A 13597-nucleotide genomic window follows, 5' to 3' on the forward strand; every position below is an offset into this window, starting at 1 on the left:
TTCGTATTCATACTACTACATCAATATAATAGCTTTTTTTTGCTTTTTTTTCCTCCATTGTTAAATCTCAAGATCTGTCTTAAGCTCTACAAGTTTCTACATTTTTTTTTCCTGCCATTTCCAGTAATCATTAGATTTTCCAGTCTTTTTTGAAGCTGCATATCCTTGCTCGGTGCACGGATGCCCTACAACATCTGATTTAGAGGTTTCTTTGGCTGGGTTAATACCATTGTGCTGTTTTGGAAAAGAAATCCTCTTCTATGATGGTTTGGCTGTTTTTAGTGACATATTTCAGATTTCCTCCATTGCTTTGTGGTTTTCATCTCCTCAGTGTTTGAGACGTTTTATAGTCCAGACTAAACCACCTTTCTGCATGCAGCGATTTCATTCATCATTTATTACTGATCGCCTGCTGACTGCTAAAGTACACACCGGCAGAAGTAGTGAAAGATTATTTGCTTTAGATCTGGCATTTATGTCCCATCTAACATTCCTTGGCCCGGACTTGTGCACCGCAGCACTCATTCATATAGTCATTAAAAAGTAAGAAAAACAACTCTGGGGTCTGCACCGTGGCTTGTAGCAATGCTGTGTGTTCAGATTTGTATATTTGCACTATGTCTTACTACCCAACATTACTTGACGTATATAGAATGTATTGCTCTGCTGCACATTACTATTTTCAGCAGTTCCTCCATTGGAAACCAATCTCATAACCCTCAGTGGGAAAACCTGCACCAATGCTATTATGATACTGTTCATGGTCAAACCTCAACACTCGCCTGCCCCAGGTCCCCTGACCCAAACTGCCTCCATATGTCACCTTGATGATGCTCAGGTCAGGCGACCTGCGGTCAGTCTGGGTATTACAGACCAAGCATAACCTTATCATATGGATCTGTGAATTTAGCCCACATCCTGTTTTGGTGTTTTCGAAATATACCCAGTTTTGAAGGAGCTTATTCGGGACAATACTTGGCCTAGGCCTATAACATGACATCAGTTATAGGCCCATGCAACCTCCCAACCAGACACTGCCGAAATATCCTATGTGGACTAATTGGAATAATAGCCCATGTGCTTGAGAAACCTTGGCTAATTCAGCATTGTACGTGTCCAATATACTGCATTTTTCTTGTCCTGTATACTTGGTTAAATTATATTTGCACTTGCTACAATCAGTTACGGTAAACGTATACGTTTGCTACCCAATTGTGTGCACATACCCTGAAGAATTGCTATCAGGAATTGCTGCAGGCTTGACGCTGTGTATTTATGCAGCATCAAACCCGCAGTGGCCAGATGTTACAGCACAGTGGATGGGGTTTCTAGAAACCACATGTCCACTATGCGTCCATAGTCACGTTTGGATCACCTGCGGACACGGACATGTGGTGCGTCTTTACAGACAGCAGCATGTCAATTTCTCTTACATAGACTCTAGTCTCCGCAGCAGAAAATAAAACCATTGAATGTGGTAAATCCACACAGTTCAGTGACCATATGTGGATTTACCTGCGTTCAATAGACAGCAGCCCTTTGGAAGTAGCGAACATGCACTGTGTCCAAAGCACTGCTACTTCTTGATCGTGGCAACGTAGACTTATAGTAAAAAGGACAATAGAAAAATGTCTGCATCAACAATCACAAAGTTGCATAAAAGTGGACATTTGCTTGATACTTTTGTTTTACGGTATTCTCCCTCAACTTAATGTGACCTTGCCTTTAACATGGTGTTTTCTGCAAAAAATATATATTTTGTTCATGCATACTAAACTGTGTTGCTTGTTTTACTTTGCCTCCTGCAGGAGCTGCTGCCGTTGGTGTTAATGTTCGATTTGCCCATAGCGGGAATTCTTCAGCCAATTCCTGATCCGAACTCGCCCACAATCCAGCACATTTCCCAAACCTACAACATAACGGTTTCATTCAAGCAGCGCTCAAGAGTCTACGGTGCTACAGTGATTGTAAGGGGCTCCCAGAATAACACCAGTGCTGTTAAGGTAATTCTCTCGGATCCATTTGTCAGAAGGCATTTACCCGAAAGAATTTCTGTGAATCGGGCCCCTCTGTAAGCAGCCAGGTTCATTCTGCAATCACACTTATGTTTTTCCAGCTGCGAAACAGCTCATCCTGAAAGGAGAATTTGCGTAAACCATTGTGAGGGTTCACGTCAGTGTCACATACTGATGTGTGCTCCTACTCCAGTGCTTAAACCCTACATATGGAATCAGAACACTAATGAAATGAACCTCCTGCCATTAAGAAGGTTCGAAATGCTCCATCATGTTAATGTGCGGGGTCCGTGGAGCTGCATCTGGTGGATTTCCTCTCCAGTGACGCCATGTTAATTTAAACAAGTTAAATAAAGTTCATATTGGAGTGTAATGAGACTGATGTAAAGGAATTGTAGAACGAGGGGCATGGCTGAACGGTAAACTTGTGTGCATGACCATGTAACACTTATCTTACTTCATAGGCATTACATTGATTTCTCTGTCCTCCTCTGTCCTCTTATGTATTCTAGCAATGAGCAGCCAGAGCTGGATTCACAATTCTGCTTGAAAGTTGACCCGAACTACTTTGCCCCCATATTATAGTGACAGTTATTTATCGTAATTTTTGTACATCACATAACCTGTTGTAAAAGACCATGGCACCAAATTTCAGTTTTCTTTACTCTTCAAATGTAATTTTCTTCTTTTTAGAAACTTTAGTATTCGCTCCTTATTCTCTATACGTTTTGTGCCACTTTTTGTGATTCTTAAACCTTTTTTTTTTTTTCTTTCTTTCTCTCAACTTTGCTTATCCAGATGATGAGGATTGATTTGTATTTACTTATATAGCGCTGTCTTATTCTGCAGCGCTTTACAGACATTATAATCACTGTCCCCATTGGGGCTCACAATCTAAACTCCCTCTCAGTATGTCTTTGGAGTGTGGTAGGAACCCGGGGAGAACATACAAACTCCTTGCCGATGTTGTCCTTGGTGGGATTTGAACTCTGGACCCCAGCGCTGCTAGGCTGCAGTGCTAACCACCGAGCCACCATTACTTGGCCAGATTCATGAAATGCAACTTTAGGGTCTCATTTTGTGGGCATATATTGCGACAGTCCCTGCTAGCAGTAAGGTTTCTGTAGGAGTTTTCAATTTGGCTTTTTTTTTTTTTTTTTTTCAAGGTATGGTGCTAAAAAGTCCCAAAAACTGGTTGAAGGCAAAAATAAAGAGCAACTTTGAAGAATTTGGTACAAAAGTCAGTCAATGCCGCAAGGCAAAAAAAAGCAATATCAATAAGCGCTGCGGAATATGTTGGCGCTATATAAAGATTATTATAAATGGCAATTGATCTGTACCTTTATGTACAATAGATTTGACAGAACAAAAAATCCCTTTTTCATTATTTTGCAGATTTTACAATGGTGTTTTTTTTTGTGCTGGCAGATTTTGCACAATCTTCATCAAAATGCACCCCTTTTGTTTGTGTCAAAGGCTGCATGTCCCTTTCCAAAAATCTTTACAATATCTCATTAGTTTTAAGCAAAAACAATTGGACACGACATTACACTACTGGAATAAAATGGTATAAAAATTTTGCAACATTTTAAAGTATCAAATAATGAATAAGCCAAAAACATCTGGATAATGCAAAGTATGCCCATATTGTTGTGCAAACCTAAAAAGTAAAGATTGAAAGTGTAAAAATGTTGCAACAGCCATAATGAATTTGGCAAAAATATAAAAATTTAGTAAAGAGAAATGCGCTTCGACGGGTCCGCCCTCTCTCCCCGCACCCTCCTGCTTTTTATCCCATAAAGGACCTAAAAAGCATGATCATCAGGGCAGTGTCTCGTCTGTTTAGTAATTTACATCGATCTTGCAGTTAAAGGCAATGCCACATTACTTGCAATTGTTTCCAGGTTTGCCGTGCACATTGTATATATTCCAGATGCGGACACATCTTCTATCCATATACCAATTCTATCCCCCTACTGTTCAAAATCGGCTTTCATCAGAATTTGTATAGCACCATTGATTCCATGGTGCTGTACATGAGAAGGGGTTACATACAAATTACAGATATCACTTACAGTAAACAAACTAACAATTACAGACTGATACAGAGGGGCGAGGACCCTGCCCTTGCGGGCTTACATTCTACAGGATTATGGGGAAGGAGACTGTAGGTTGAGGGTTGCAGGAGCTCCGGTGTTGGTGAGCGGTAGCTTCAGTAGTGATGAGGAGGCAGCGGGGTCAGTGCAGGCTGTAGACTTTCCTGAAGAGATGGGTTTTCAGGTTCCGTCTGAAGGATCCAAATGTGGTTGATAGTCGGATGTGTTGGGGCAAAGAATTCCAGAGGATGGGGGATATTCGGGAGAAGTCTTGGAGGCGGTTGGGTGAGGAGTGAATAAGTGTGAAGGAGAGAAGGAGGTCTTAGGAGGACCGGAGATTGTGAGGGAAGATATCGGGAGATTAGTTCAGAGATATATAGAGGAGACAGGTTATGGATGGCTTTGTAGGTCAGTATTAGTAATTTGAACTGGATACTCTGAGGGAATGGGAGCCAGTGAAGAGATTTGCAGAGGGGGAAGCGGAGGAGTAGCGAGGAGAGAGATGAATTAGTCAGGCAGCAGAGTTAAGGATAGGAGAGGTGCAAGGGTGTTAGCAGGGAGGCCGCAGAAAAGGATGTTGCAGTAGTCAAGGTGGGAGATGATGAGGGCATGCACAAGCAATTTAGTAGATTGACTGTTGAGGAAAGGACGGATTCTGGAGATATTTTTGAGCTGGAGGTTACAGGAGGTGGAAAGAACTTGGATCTGTGGTTTGAAGGGCAGAGTTGAGGGTTAATCCGAGGCAGCGGACTTCCAGTACGGGGGAAAGCATTGTCGTTAATTGCGATAGATAGGTCAGGTAAGGAAGATCTATGAGATGGAAAGATGAGTTCAGATTTGTCCACATTGAGTTTGAGGAAGCAAAAGGAGAAGGAGGAAATGGCTGATAGACACTCCGGGATTCTGGACAGCAGAGAGGTGACGTCTGGGCCAGAAAGGTAAATCTGAGTGGCATCAGCATAAAGGTGGTACTGGAATCCATGAGACTTGATGAGTTGTTCCAGGCCAAGTGTATAGACTGAGAAGAGTAGAGGTCCTAGAACAGAGCCTTGGGGGACTCCAACAGAGAGAGGTAGTGTGGGAGTGGGAGACGCTGAATGTGAGGTTGGAAAGGTATGAGGAGATCCAGGATAGGGTGAGGTCTTTGCTGCCAAAGGAGGAGAGGATCTGTAGGAGGCAGTGGTCAACTATGTCGAAAGCAGAGGACAGGTCTAGAACGGAGGAGTACAGAGTATTGTCCGTTCGCTTTTGCTGTAAGTAGGTCGTTAGTAATTTTGGTCAGTCTCAGTTGAGTGGTGGGTCGGAAACCAGATTGTAGATTGTCAAAGAGCAAGTTGGATGAGAGAAGGGGGAAAGATCAGTGTGGACGTGCTGCTCCAGGAAGCAAAATGGGAGTAGCGATATTGGGCGATAGCTGGACATATCTGTTGGATCGAGGGTTGGCTTTTTAAGGATAGGCGTGATTGTGGCATGTTTGAAAGCAGAAGGGAAGGTGCCAGAAGTTAGTGATAGGTTGCAGAGGTGGGTTAGGGATGGGATAAGAGTGTTGGTGGGGTTGGGGAGGGGATGGGATGGGGTCGAGCGCACAGGTGGTGAAGTTCAATTTGGAGAGGAAACAATTAAGCCCCCCTTCAGTGATGTTGGATAGGAGGTTATGGGGTTTGGGCATTAGTCTGGTATACAAAGGGGTTGTGGTGGTTGAACAATGAAGGCTTGCCTTTGTTTAGTCGATCTTATTTTTAAAGTGTGTGGCAAAGTCCTCAGCAGAAATGAGGGGGAAGTGGGGGGCGGAGGAGACAGTTAAAGGTTTTGACTAACTGGGGTTGTAGGATAGGGAAGATTCGAGGGTTGCTGGGAGGTCTTCGGTGAATTTTCACATTGGATTATGTACACTTTGTTTTCTAGCTAAGTTAGTAATACAAACGCTCTATTGCCTTCTCCAATAAATACATGCAGTAGTTATGTTCTTTGGACTATGTAAAAACATGGATACTAAGTAAACTGTATAGTTTACAGAGGGCTTTAACATGGGCTCGAATTCTGTAATCATCTAAAGATGTAACAGATGTTAAGGCTCTCATTTTTGCAAATACATAGAAATCTCTTGGTATGTTGTATGGAATTCTAGAAGTGATATTTGAGCTGCATGTCATGTTTAAGTGGCACATCTTATTACTAAAAGCTCCAAGATGTAAACATTTCTGTCTGTAAATATACGCACGCACATTTTTTTTTTTAGTGGGATTACATTTGGTAAGTTTTTGATATTAATCGCTTAGGTTTTAAAAAAGAACCGCAGGACCCGCACTTCCGCGGCTAGTTTCCCTCATGGCCATGTTTTTACAAGAGGTTTAAGGTCAGCCTGAATTGATGTGGTAGTTTGACATCTTTTGATTTTGTTTTTGATAGGAAGGTACTGCACTATTGCTGGAACATCTTGCTGGTAGCCTTGCCAATGCGATACCGGTCAGCACACAATTGGATATAGCTGCACAACATCACCTCTTTATGATGGGCCGAAACGGTGGCAATATCAAGCACATCATGCAACGAACTGGTGCTCAGATCCACTTCCCAGATCCCAATAACCCTCTGAAGAAGTCCACAGTCTACCTCCAAGGCACCATCGAGTCAGTCTGCTTGGCCAGACAGTATCTCATGGTAGGCATCTTTTATGGGTTTGATTTATCTTGGGGTCGTTACATGTCAAACATTTATATACGCAGAACCTTGACGTAAAGCCTTGAGCCAAAGTCCAATCGGTAGGTCTTGTTGAGATCAGTAGTGAACTATCAAGATACAGTCCATTGTACATTATTCTTATATAATTGTACTTCACATTGTATGTGAGTATATAGAATTGTGTTTATAATATTACTCGTTTTATTACTTTCATAGGGATGTCTCCCGCTAGTTCTGATGTTTGACATGAAAGAAGAGATTGAGGTAGAGCCACAGTATATAACGCAACTCATGGAGCAGTTAGATGTGTTCATCAGCATAAAACCAAAGCCTAAGCAGCCAAGTAAAGTAAGTTTCAAGGAATAAAGTGATGACTTAGAGGAATTTTCCACCTGTTTTTTTTTTTTTTTGTAAATATATTCAGCCTCCATATCCATTACTGGTCTGGGATCTCTGCCACTCGTTTAGTTTATCAAGGTATCCTAAGCCTGGCCATCATCTTTCACAGCAGTGAAACTCTTGTCTGGGAAATAATTCTTCATCTAATCGGCAAGAGTTTGTTCTAAATTCTAGTCTGGTATTGTAGAATCTGGCACTCTGAAGTTTAGCTGGTAAATTGAAGAACTTATGGAAATATTAATAAAGTGTATTTTAAACATTTATATAGTCGTGAATTAGAGTATATTCTTTATGTAGATTATCTATACCGTCAAGAGATCATTATGAACAAAGATGGAGAATTTTTTTTAAATGAAAGATCTCAATGTAATTATAATTTCACATTTCCCTTTCAGTCAGTGATCGTAAAAAGCGTGGAAAGAAATGCCTTAAATATGTACGAAGCCCGAAAGTGCCTTCTTGGACTGGACAGCAGTGGAGTGGCCATCACAAGCCACTCTACATTATCTTGTCCAATGCCTTTTCATGGCCTGGATATACTGACAGCGGGTTTGGGACTTACTGGATTAGGTGAGTAAAAGTGTACATTTTGTTAATTTTTTTTTTTTTATAAAACTAGATTTCATTGTTGGTGTGCATCATGCTATATGATCTTTGTAGTAAACCCACACAGCTTAGGAAAACTAGATATAATATCTGGAATAGGAGTGGAAAAATGTCTGCGCTCATCACTAATTGGTTTGCTTTTTTCTGAAACTTACAGAACCATTTACATAAATGTTTGTGCATTATATTGGTGCTAAATGTAAACTTTACTTTACAAGGTTTTACACTATGTAATAAAGGCAAGCTAATATTTGCAATATTAAAAGCTTATTGCGCTGACTAACCGTGCTCGCTTTCTAGGGAGGTGGGAGAACACACTGTACTCTTTCAATAAACTTTATACAGTCCCAGAGAACCTATTTAATATCAGATTAATTAATGATGAAATATTTCCACATTACACAGAAAACTTTAGACCTCAACGAGATTGCTAAATACACAGAGGAAACGTAATGTTTTTTTTACTCGTCTAATAATGCTCATTTTACGTCTTCTACAGGTCTCCTGGGCCCCAATGCTCTCTCGGTTAACTCCTCTACAGCCCAAAATACTCTGCTGAATGCCCTTAACAGTTCGGTCAGTCCTCTACACAGCCCCAGTTCGGCTGCACCAAGTCCAACACTCTGGGCAACGTCATTAGCGAACACTACTAGCGCTGCAGGTGACTGAAACACTGCCATATTCAGAATTTTCAGTTTTACTAGGTGTACAGCTGATATTTATTGGAGAATTGTTGGAAAACTTTGCTAAAAATGTTGATACGATTGCATACAATTAAATTGTATTCTCAAGCTCCTTGTTTTGCCTTCTGTAATGGGTATTTCAGTTGTAGGTTAAGAATCTATGAATAATGATCTCTGCAGGTTAAAAAGAAGATAATTAAGAGAGCAAGCCTAAAAATTGTCACCTTTGCCTCCTAATTGTTATATATACCGTATTTTCGTTGTTTTAATAACATACCAGAACTGACCATATATAATGACCATATTTAAAAGGAAAACTCAATGAAGCTATATAGAGAACATAAAGAAACCAAGAGTTTTTAAATCCTAAAGTATAAACAAATAATATATCTAATATATAATTGCCTAGAATACTACTTCCTGCAATTTGTGCCAACTTCCGTGGCTTTGTCCGGAGCTAATGTCCGGAGCTAATGTCCGGAGATTAATTGCCTAGAATACTACTTCCTGCAATTTGTGCCAACTTCCGTGGCTTTGTCCGGAGCTAATGTCCGGAGCTAATGTCCGGAGCTAATGTCCGGAGCTAATGTCCGGAGCTAATGTCCGGAGCTAAGTGACGTCAACAGTGTCCAGTGTCTGATTGGTTGCCGCCTGCTGCGAGCGACCAATCAGAAACGTGCCGTACTGTGACACACTCCGCCCGCCATTTTGGTGTGATTTTTGAATTTTTACCTCACAGCAAGTTTCTACTGCGTGGAGGCGGGCCCAGTGACGTTGCTCTTCAAGCTCCTGCCGAATTTCAAGTATATATGGATTCTAGACTCCCGATTCTTTAGAATCTGGCTGCCATCTAGTCTAATAATAATCACAAATGTCCAAGAAAATAACTATCAAAATATCTTTAATAATAATACAAAAACACACACTGGACATGAAAAAAACACATACAATACAAAAAAATATATAATTGGATAGGTCTAATGAACGACAATGCAAACTGGCGGGGGGTGAGCAATCCAACAATAAGAGGAAGAAAAGGCACTCAAAAATGTAAGCAATCAATCCCAGCAATACTATATTATATACAAGCTGGAAGGCACAAGTGTGCACAGTTACTAAAAAAAAGTAACCATAAAATAACCCTAATATCATTTGGGAAAAGACACCAAGGATCACAGGAGCCACTCCATAATAATGTAAGCCATGTGGCAGGATAATCATACCCCCATGACTCCCAGAGTTAAAGTGCCAATAATGCGCATACATACAAAATACATGTGTCTTACCCAGGAAAGCCAGGCACCCATCGCACAGGTACCCCAACGCGCGTTTCACCGCTGCTTCTTCAGGGGACTGCCCCCTGAAGAAGCTGGGAGTCATGGGGGTATGACTCGCCAGTTTGCATTGTCGTTCATTAGACCTATCTAATTATATATTTTTTTGTATTGTATGTGTTTTTTTCATGTCCAGTGTGTGTTTTTGTATTATTATTAAAGATATTTTGATAGTTATTTTCTTGGACATTTGTGATTATTATTAGATATATTATTTGTTTATACGTTAGGATTTAAAAACTCTTGGTTTCTTTATGTTCTCTATATTTTCGTTGTTTGCCTACTTAGACTTTAATTAAAGCTGCCTTCATGCAGCGATGAATTTTCAGACCCCTGGATACGCAGTTAGTAAGCGGTGTCTAGTTTCAGCCTTTGCGGTCTTGTCTAGCTCTATTCAGTCCAGCTTCATTCCTGGAGTGATTTCCCTTTCTACAGCTAGTGAAGGCTCTTGTGTTTATTCTTTCTAAAACCCGAGTGAGCTATTGTCCTTGAATACTTTGCTCCTCTCCTCTGATCTGCTCGGTATAACCCCCTTCCTGCCACTATCTCTAAGGGTACCGTCACACAGTGGCACTTTGGTCGCTAGGACGGCACGATCCGTGACGTTCCAGCGATATAATTACGATCTCGCTGTGTCTGACACGCTACTGCGATCAGGGACCCCGCTGAGAATCGTATGTCGTAGCAGATCGTTTGAAACTTTATTTCGTCGCTGGATCTCCCGCTGACATCGCTGAATCGGCGTGTGTGACGCCGATTCAGCGATGTCTTCACTGGTAACCAGGGTAAACATCGGGTTACTAAGCGCAGGGCCGCGCTTAGTAACCCGATATTTACCCTGGTTACCAGTGTAAATGTAAAAAAAAACAAACACTACATACTTACATTCCCGGTGTCTGGTCATGTCCCTCGCCTTCAGCTTCCCGCACTGACTGGTGAGCGCCGGCCAGCCGTAAAGTACAGCGGTGACGTCACCGCTGTGCTTTCCGGCGCTCACTGTCAGTGCAGAGAAGCACAGCGCTGGGGGACAGACACGGAATGTAAGTATGTAGTGTTTTTTTTTTTTTTTACGTTTACGCTGGTAACCAGGGTAAACATCGGGTTACTAAGCGCGGCCCTGCGCTTAGTAACCCGATGTTTACCCTGGTTACCAGGGGACTTCGGGATCGTTGGTCGCTGGAGAGCTGTCTGTGTGACAGCTCTCCTGCGACCAAACAGCGACGCTGCAGCGATCGACATCATTGTCGGTATCGCTGCAGCGTCGTTTTAGTGTGACGGTACCCTAACACTGAGGGGAAAAAGCAGAGAAAATCACCAGAGCTAGGAGCAAAGTGCTGATGGATCTATATCAGATTTTGCAGACCAGTTAGCTAGGTAAAGGGTTTACCCACACTTCGTAGTAGCAATGTGATAGGAAATTGATAATGAAGACTGTTCAAAAAGTTGTTTAATGTGGCATTTATAAAACATAATACTATAACTGTGTATGTAGCATTTAATCTTTGTCATTGCAAAATCTTTCTTGTATTTTATAATTTTATTTTTTTGTAAAATTATAAAGTCAAGTAATATTTCACTTTAATCACCATCCCCCCACCACCCCAAAAATTAGTTGGGACAGGGATATATTGTTAAAACGTCCTAATGTAAATTTTAGGTCATTTTAGTTGTGAATGTTGCTGAAAGGTAAGTTTGACTGAATCCACATGAAAAGTCCTTTTTACACTAGTTTACTGACTCGTTGAAATCTAAAACCTTAAAAAAAGAACATTATTGGCAACAAAATTGTAAAATATCAGGCAAAGTTAAAACTTTCTTTTCAAGTTTTCTTGACTTAGCCCACAAATCCTAACCATAACCAAATAAATTGCAGATTAATCCGTGTAGAATGTTTTGACCTGTTTTTTTGTTACCTCTGACAAATTCCTTAAGTTATATACTTTCCATTATGATCTGCCTCTATGGCATTTAACATAATTACCGGTTGTAGTTCTAATCTGTCCTGGGAAAAAATTTCTCCTTACCAACATTGTCTTTAGAATGGAAAATTGCATAGAATTGCCAAAAAAGCTTGGAATTTGTTACTGTAAAAACAAGTGAAAATGGTCTGAGAAAGAATGGTCTGTTCATATGAGAATAAGGCTTTTGCTGTATGGCTCTTTGTCTGTCAAGTTCTTTTTCTTTTTTTTTTGCCCCTAAATAATAAGTTAAAGGTTAACAGGGATACTAGAATTGGGTAAAAAAGGTATTTTTCCTTATGGCTGTATCTAGTATTGCAATTCTGCCTACTTTTTTTTTTTATCTCCGCAGAGAAAAGTCATTGTAAGGAGATCACATACTGCCCATGTTGTCCCTTGAAGAACAAGTGTTAGGCTGGTTTCACATTTGAGTTTTTTGCCGCTGCGTTTAAACGCATATAAACACATGCGTTTTTTCCCCTATATTTAACATTAAAAACGCGTGCGGGTTTTTTTGTACGCGTTTGGCCGCGTTTGACGACGCATGCGTCGTTTCTATGCTTGCATTTTTTTTTGCGGAAATGCAACATGTAGTAATTTCTAGAGGCGTTTTTTTTTTGCGGCAAAAAAACGTATTGCTGTCTATGTAAACGCATGCGTTTTTAAGCACATGCGTTTGGTTGCGTTTTTAAACGCATGCGTTTCAATAGAAAAAAACAAGTCTACACACTGATAAACCACCCCCCACCATCAAGGTGATAAAGGGATCCAAACCCTAACCCTAGGGATCCAAACCCTAACCCTAACCCTAGGGATCCAAACCCTAACCCTAGCCATTTCTATTTATAGTGGGTTTTCTAGTTGATTTTTATGATTGGCAGCTGTCTGTCACACACTAAAGACGCTTTTTATTCCAAAAAATATTTTTTGCGTTACCACATTTTGAGAGCTACAATTTTTCCATATTTTGGTCCACAGTCATGTCACACGCCCTCTGTAGTCCCATTGGCGGTGTCTGGATCTTGATTTTTCTCTTGTGAAATTTCTCATCATGCGTATCAAAAACGCAAACGCAGGAAAAAATGCATGTAAACGCGTAAAAACGCGGCGGTTTTTTTACCGCATACGAAAACGCATGCTTCTAAAAAACGCAGCGTTTGTACGCGTTTACATGCGTTTTTTTCACCACCTGCGGATGCGTTTTAAACGCTGCGTTTTTAAACGCAAATGTGAAACTAGCCTTATTCCTATGTGAGCTGTGTGGGTTAATGTTGGCTTCATGAATTGCTTGATAGTAGGGAGAACTTGAGTTAATGTTCTGGGATTAGCTGAGAGTGGGAGAGGCCAAGTTTAAAAGACAGACAGACCGTTCCTGGCCGAAAGGGCATGGAGTGTGGAGGGAAGAGACCTAAGGCCGGTCTGGTGTGAGCACTGCCCCAGTGTTTTAATTACTGCTTTTATTCTTCAGAAATTAAAGTTTAATTAGTTGGCTTGGTGCACCCTCAATGTGACCAGGAGGTTCAGTGCACCATTCAGCCCACTGGAGATTCATAATGTTTGCTTATATGAAGAGAGCACTGTATGCAGAAAAAGCTCAGGCAATCCTGTGCAGTCAGTCGCCAGTGGGGGACATGCAAAACCAGTGGGCAGAAATGTGCACTGAGCTTTTTGGCCACGCAAAGGGTGCAAGGGGAACACTAATTGGTATGTTAGTATTATCAAAATCCTTGATACAGAACACATAAGTCAAACCCTAAACCAAGTGGTGAGGGGGGCTATATTAGCCCAGGACACTCCCATAATTAATGAAAACTCAAAAAGAGC

The 13597-nt window shown here is 41.1% G+C and overlaps 1 protein-coding gene across 7 annotated transcripts in view; it reads left to right on the top strand.

The window, feature by feature from the left end:
• Positions 1-13597, top strand: part of BICC1 (BicC family RNA binding protein 1) — a 273157-nt gene that overhangs the window by 233479 nt on the left and 26081 nt on the right. For 6 of the 7 annotated variants that reach the window (XM_069753550.1, XM_069753555.1, XM_069753556.1 and 3 more), the window contains exons 7-11: positions 1809-2003; positions 6521-6772; positions 7010-7141; positions 7588-7762; positions 8298-8459. In XM_069753550.1, coding sequence (XP_069609651.1) covers positions 1809-2003; positions 6521-6772; positions 7010-7141; positions 7588-7762; positions 8298-8459 — 916 coding nt within the window. The remainder of the gene's footprint in view (positions 1-1808; positions 2004-6520; positions 6773-7009; positions 7142-7587; positions 7763-8297; positions 8460-13597) is intronic. The other variant, XM_069753554.1, reaches the window with a different exon arrangement.

Source organism: Ranitomeya imitator, chromosome 2, assembly GCF_032444005.1.
Source record: "Ranitomeya imitator isolate aRanImi1 chromosome 2, aRanImi1.pri, whole genome shotgun sequence".
In the NCBI taxonomy this organism is placed as follows: Eukaryota; Metazoa; Chordata; class Amphibia; order Anura; family Dendrobatidae; genus Ranitomeya; species Ranitomeya imitator.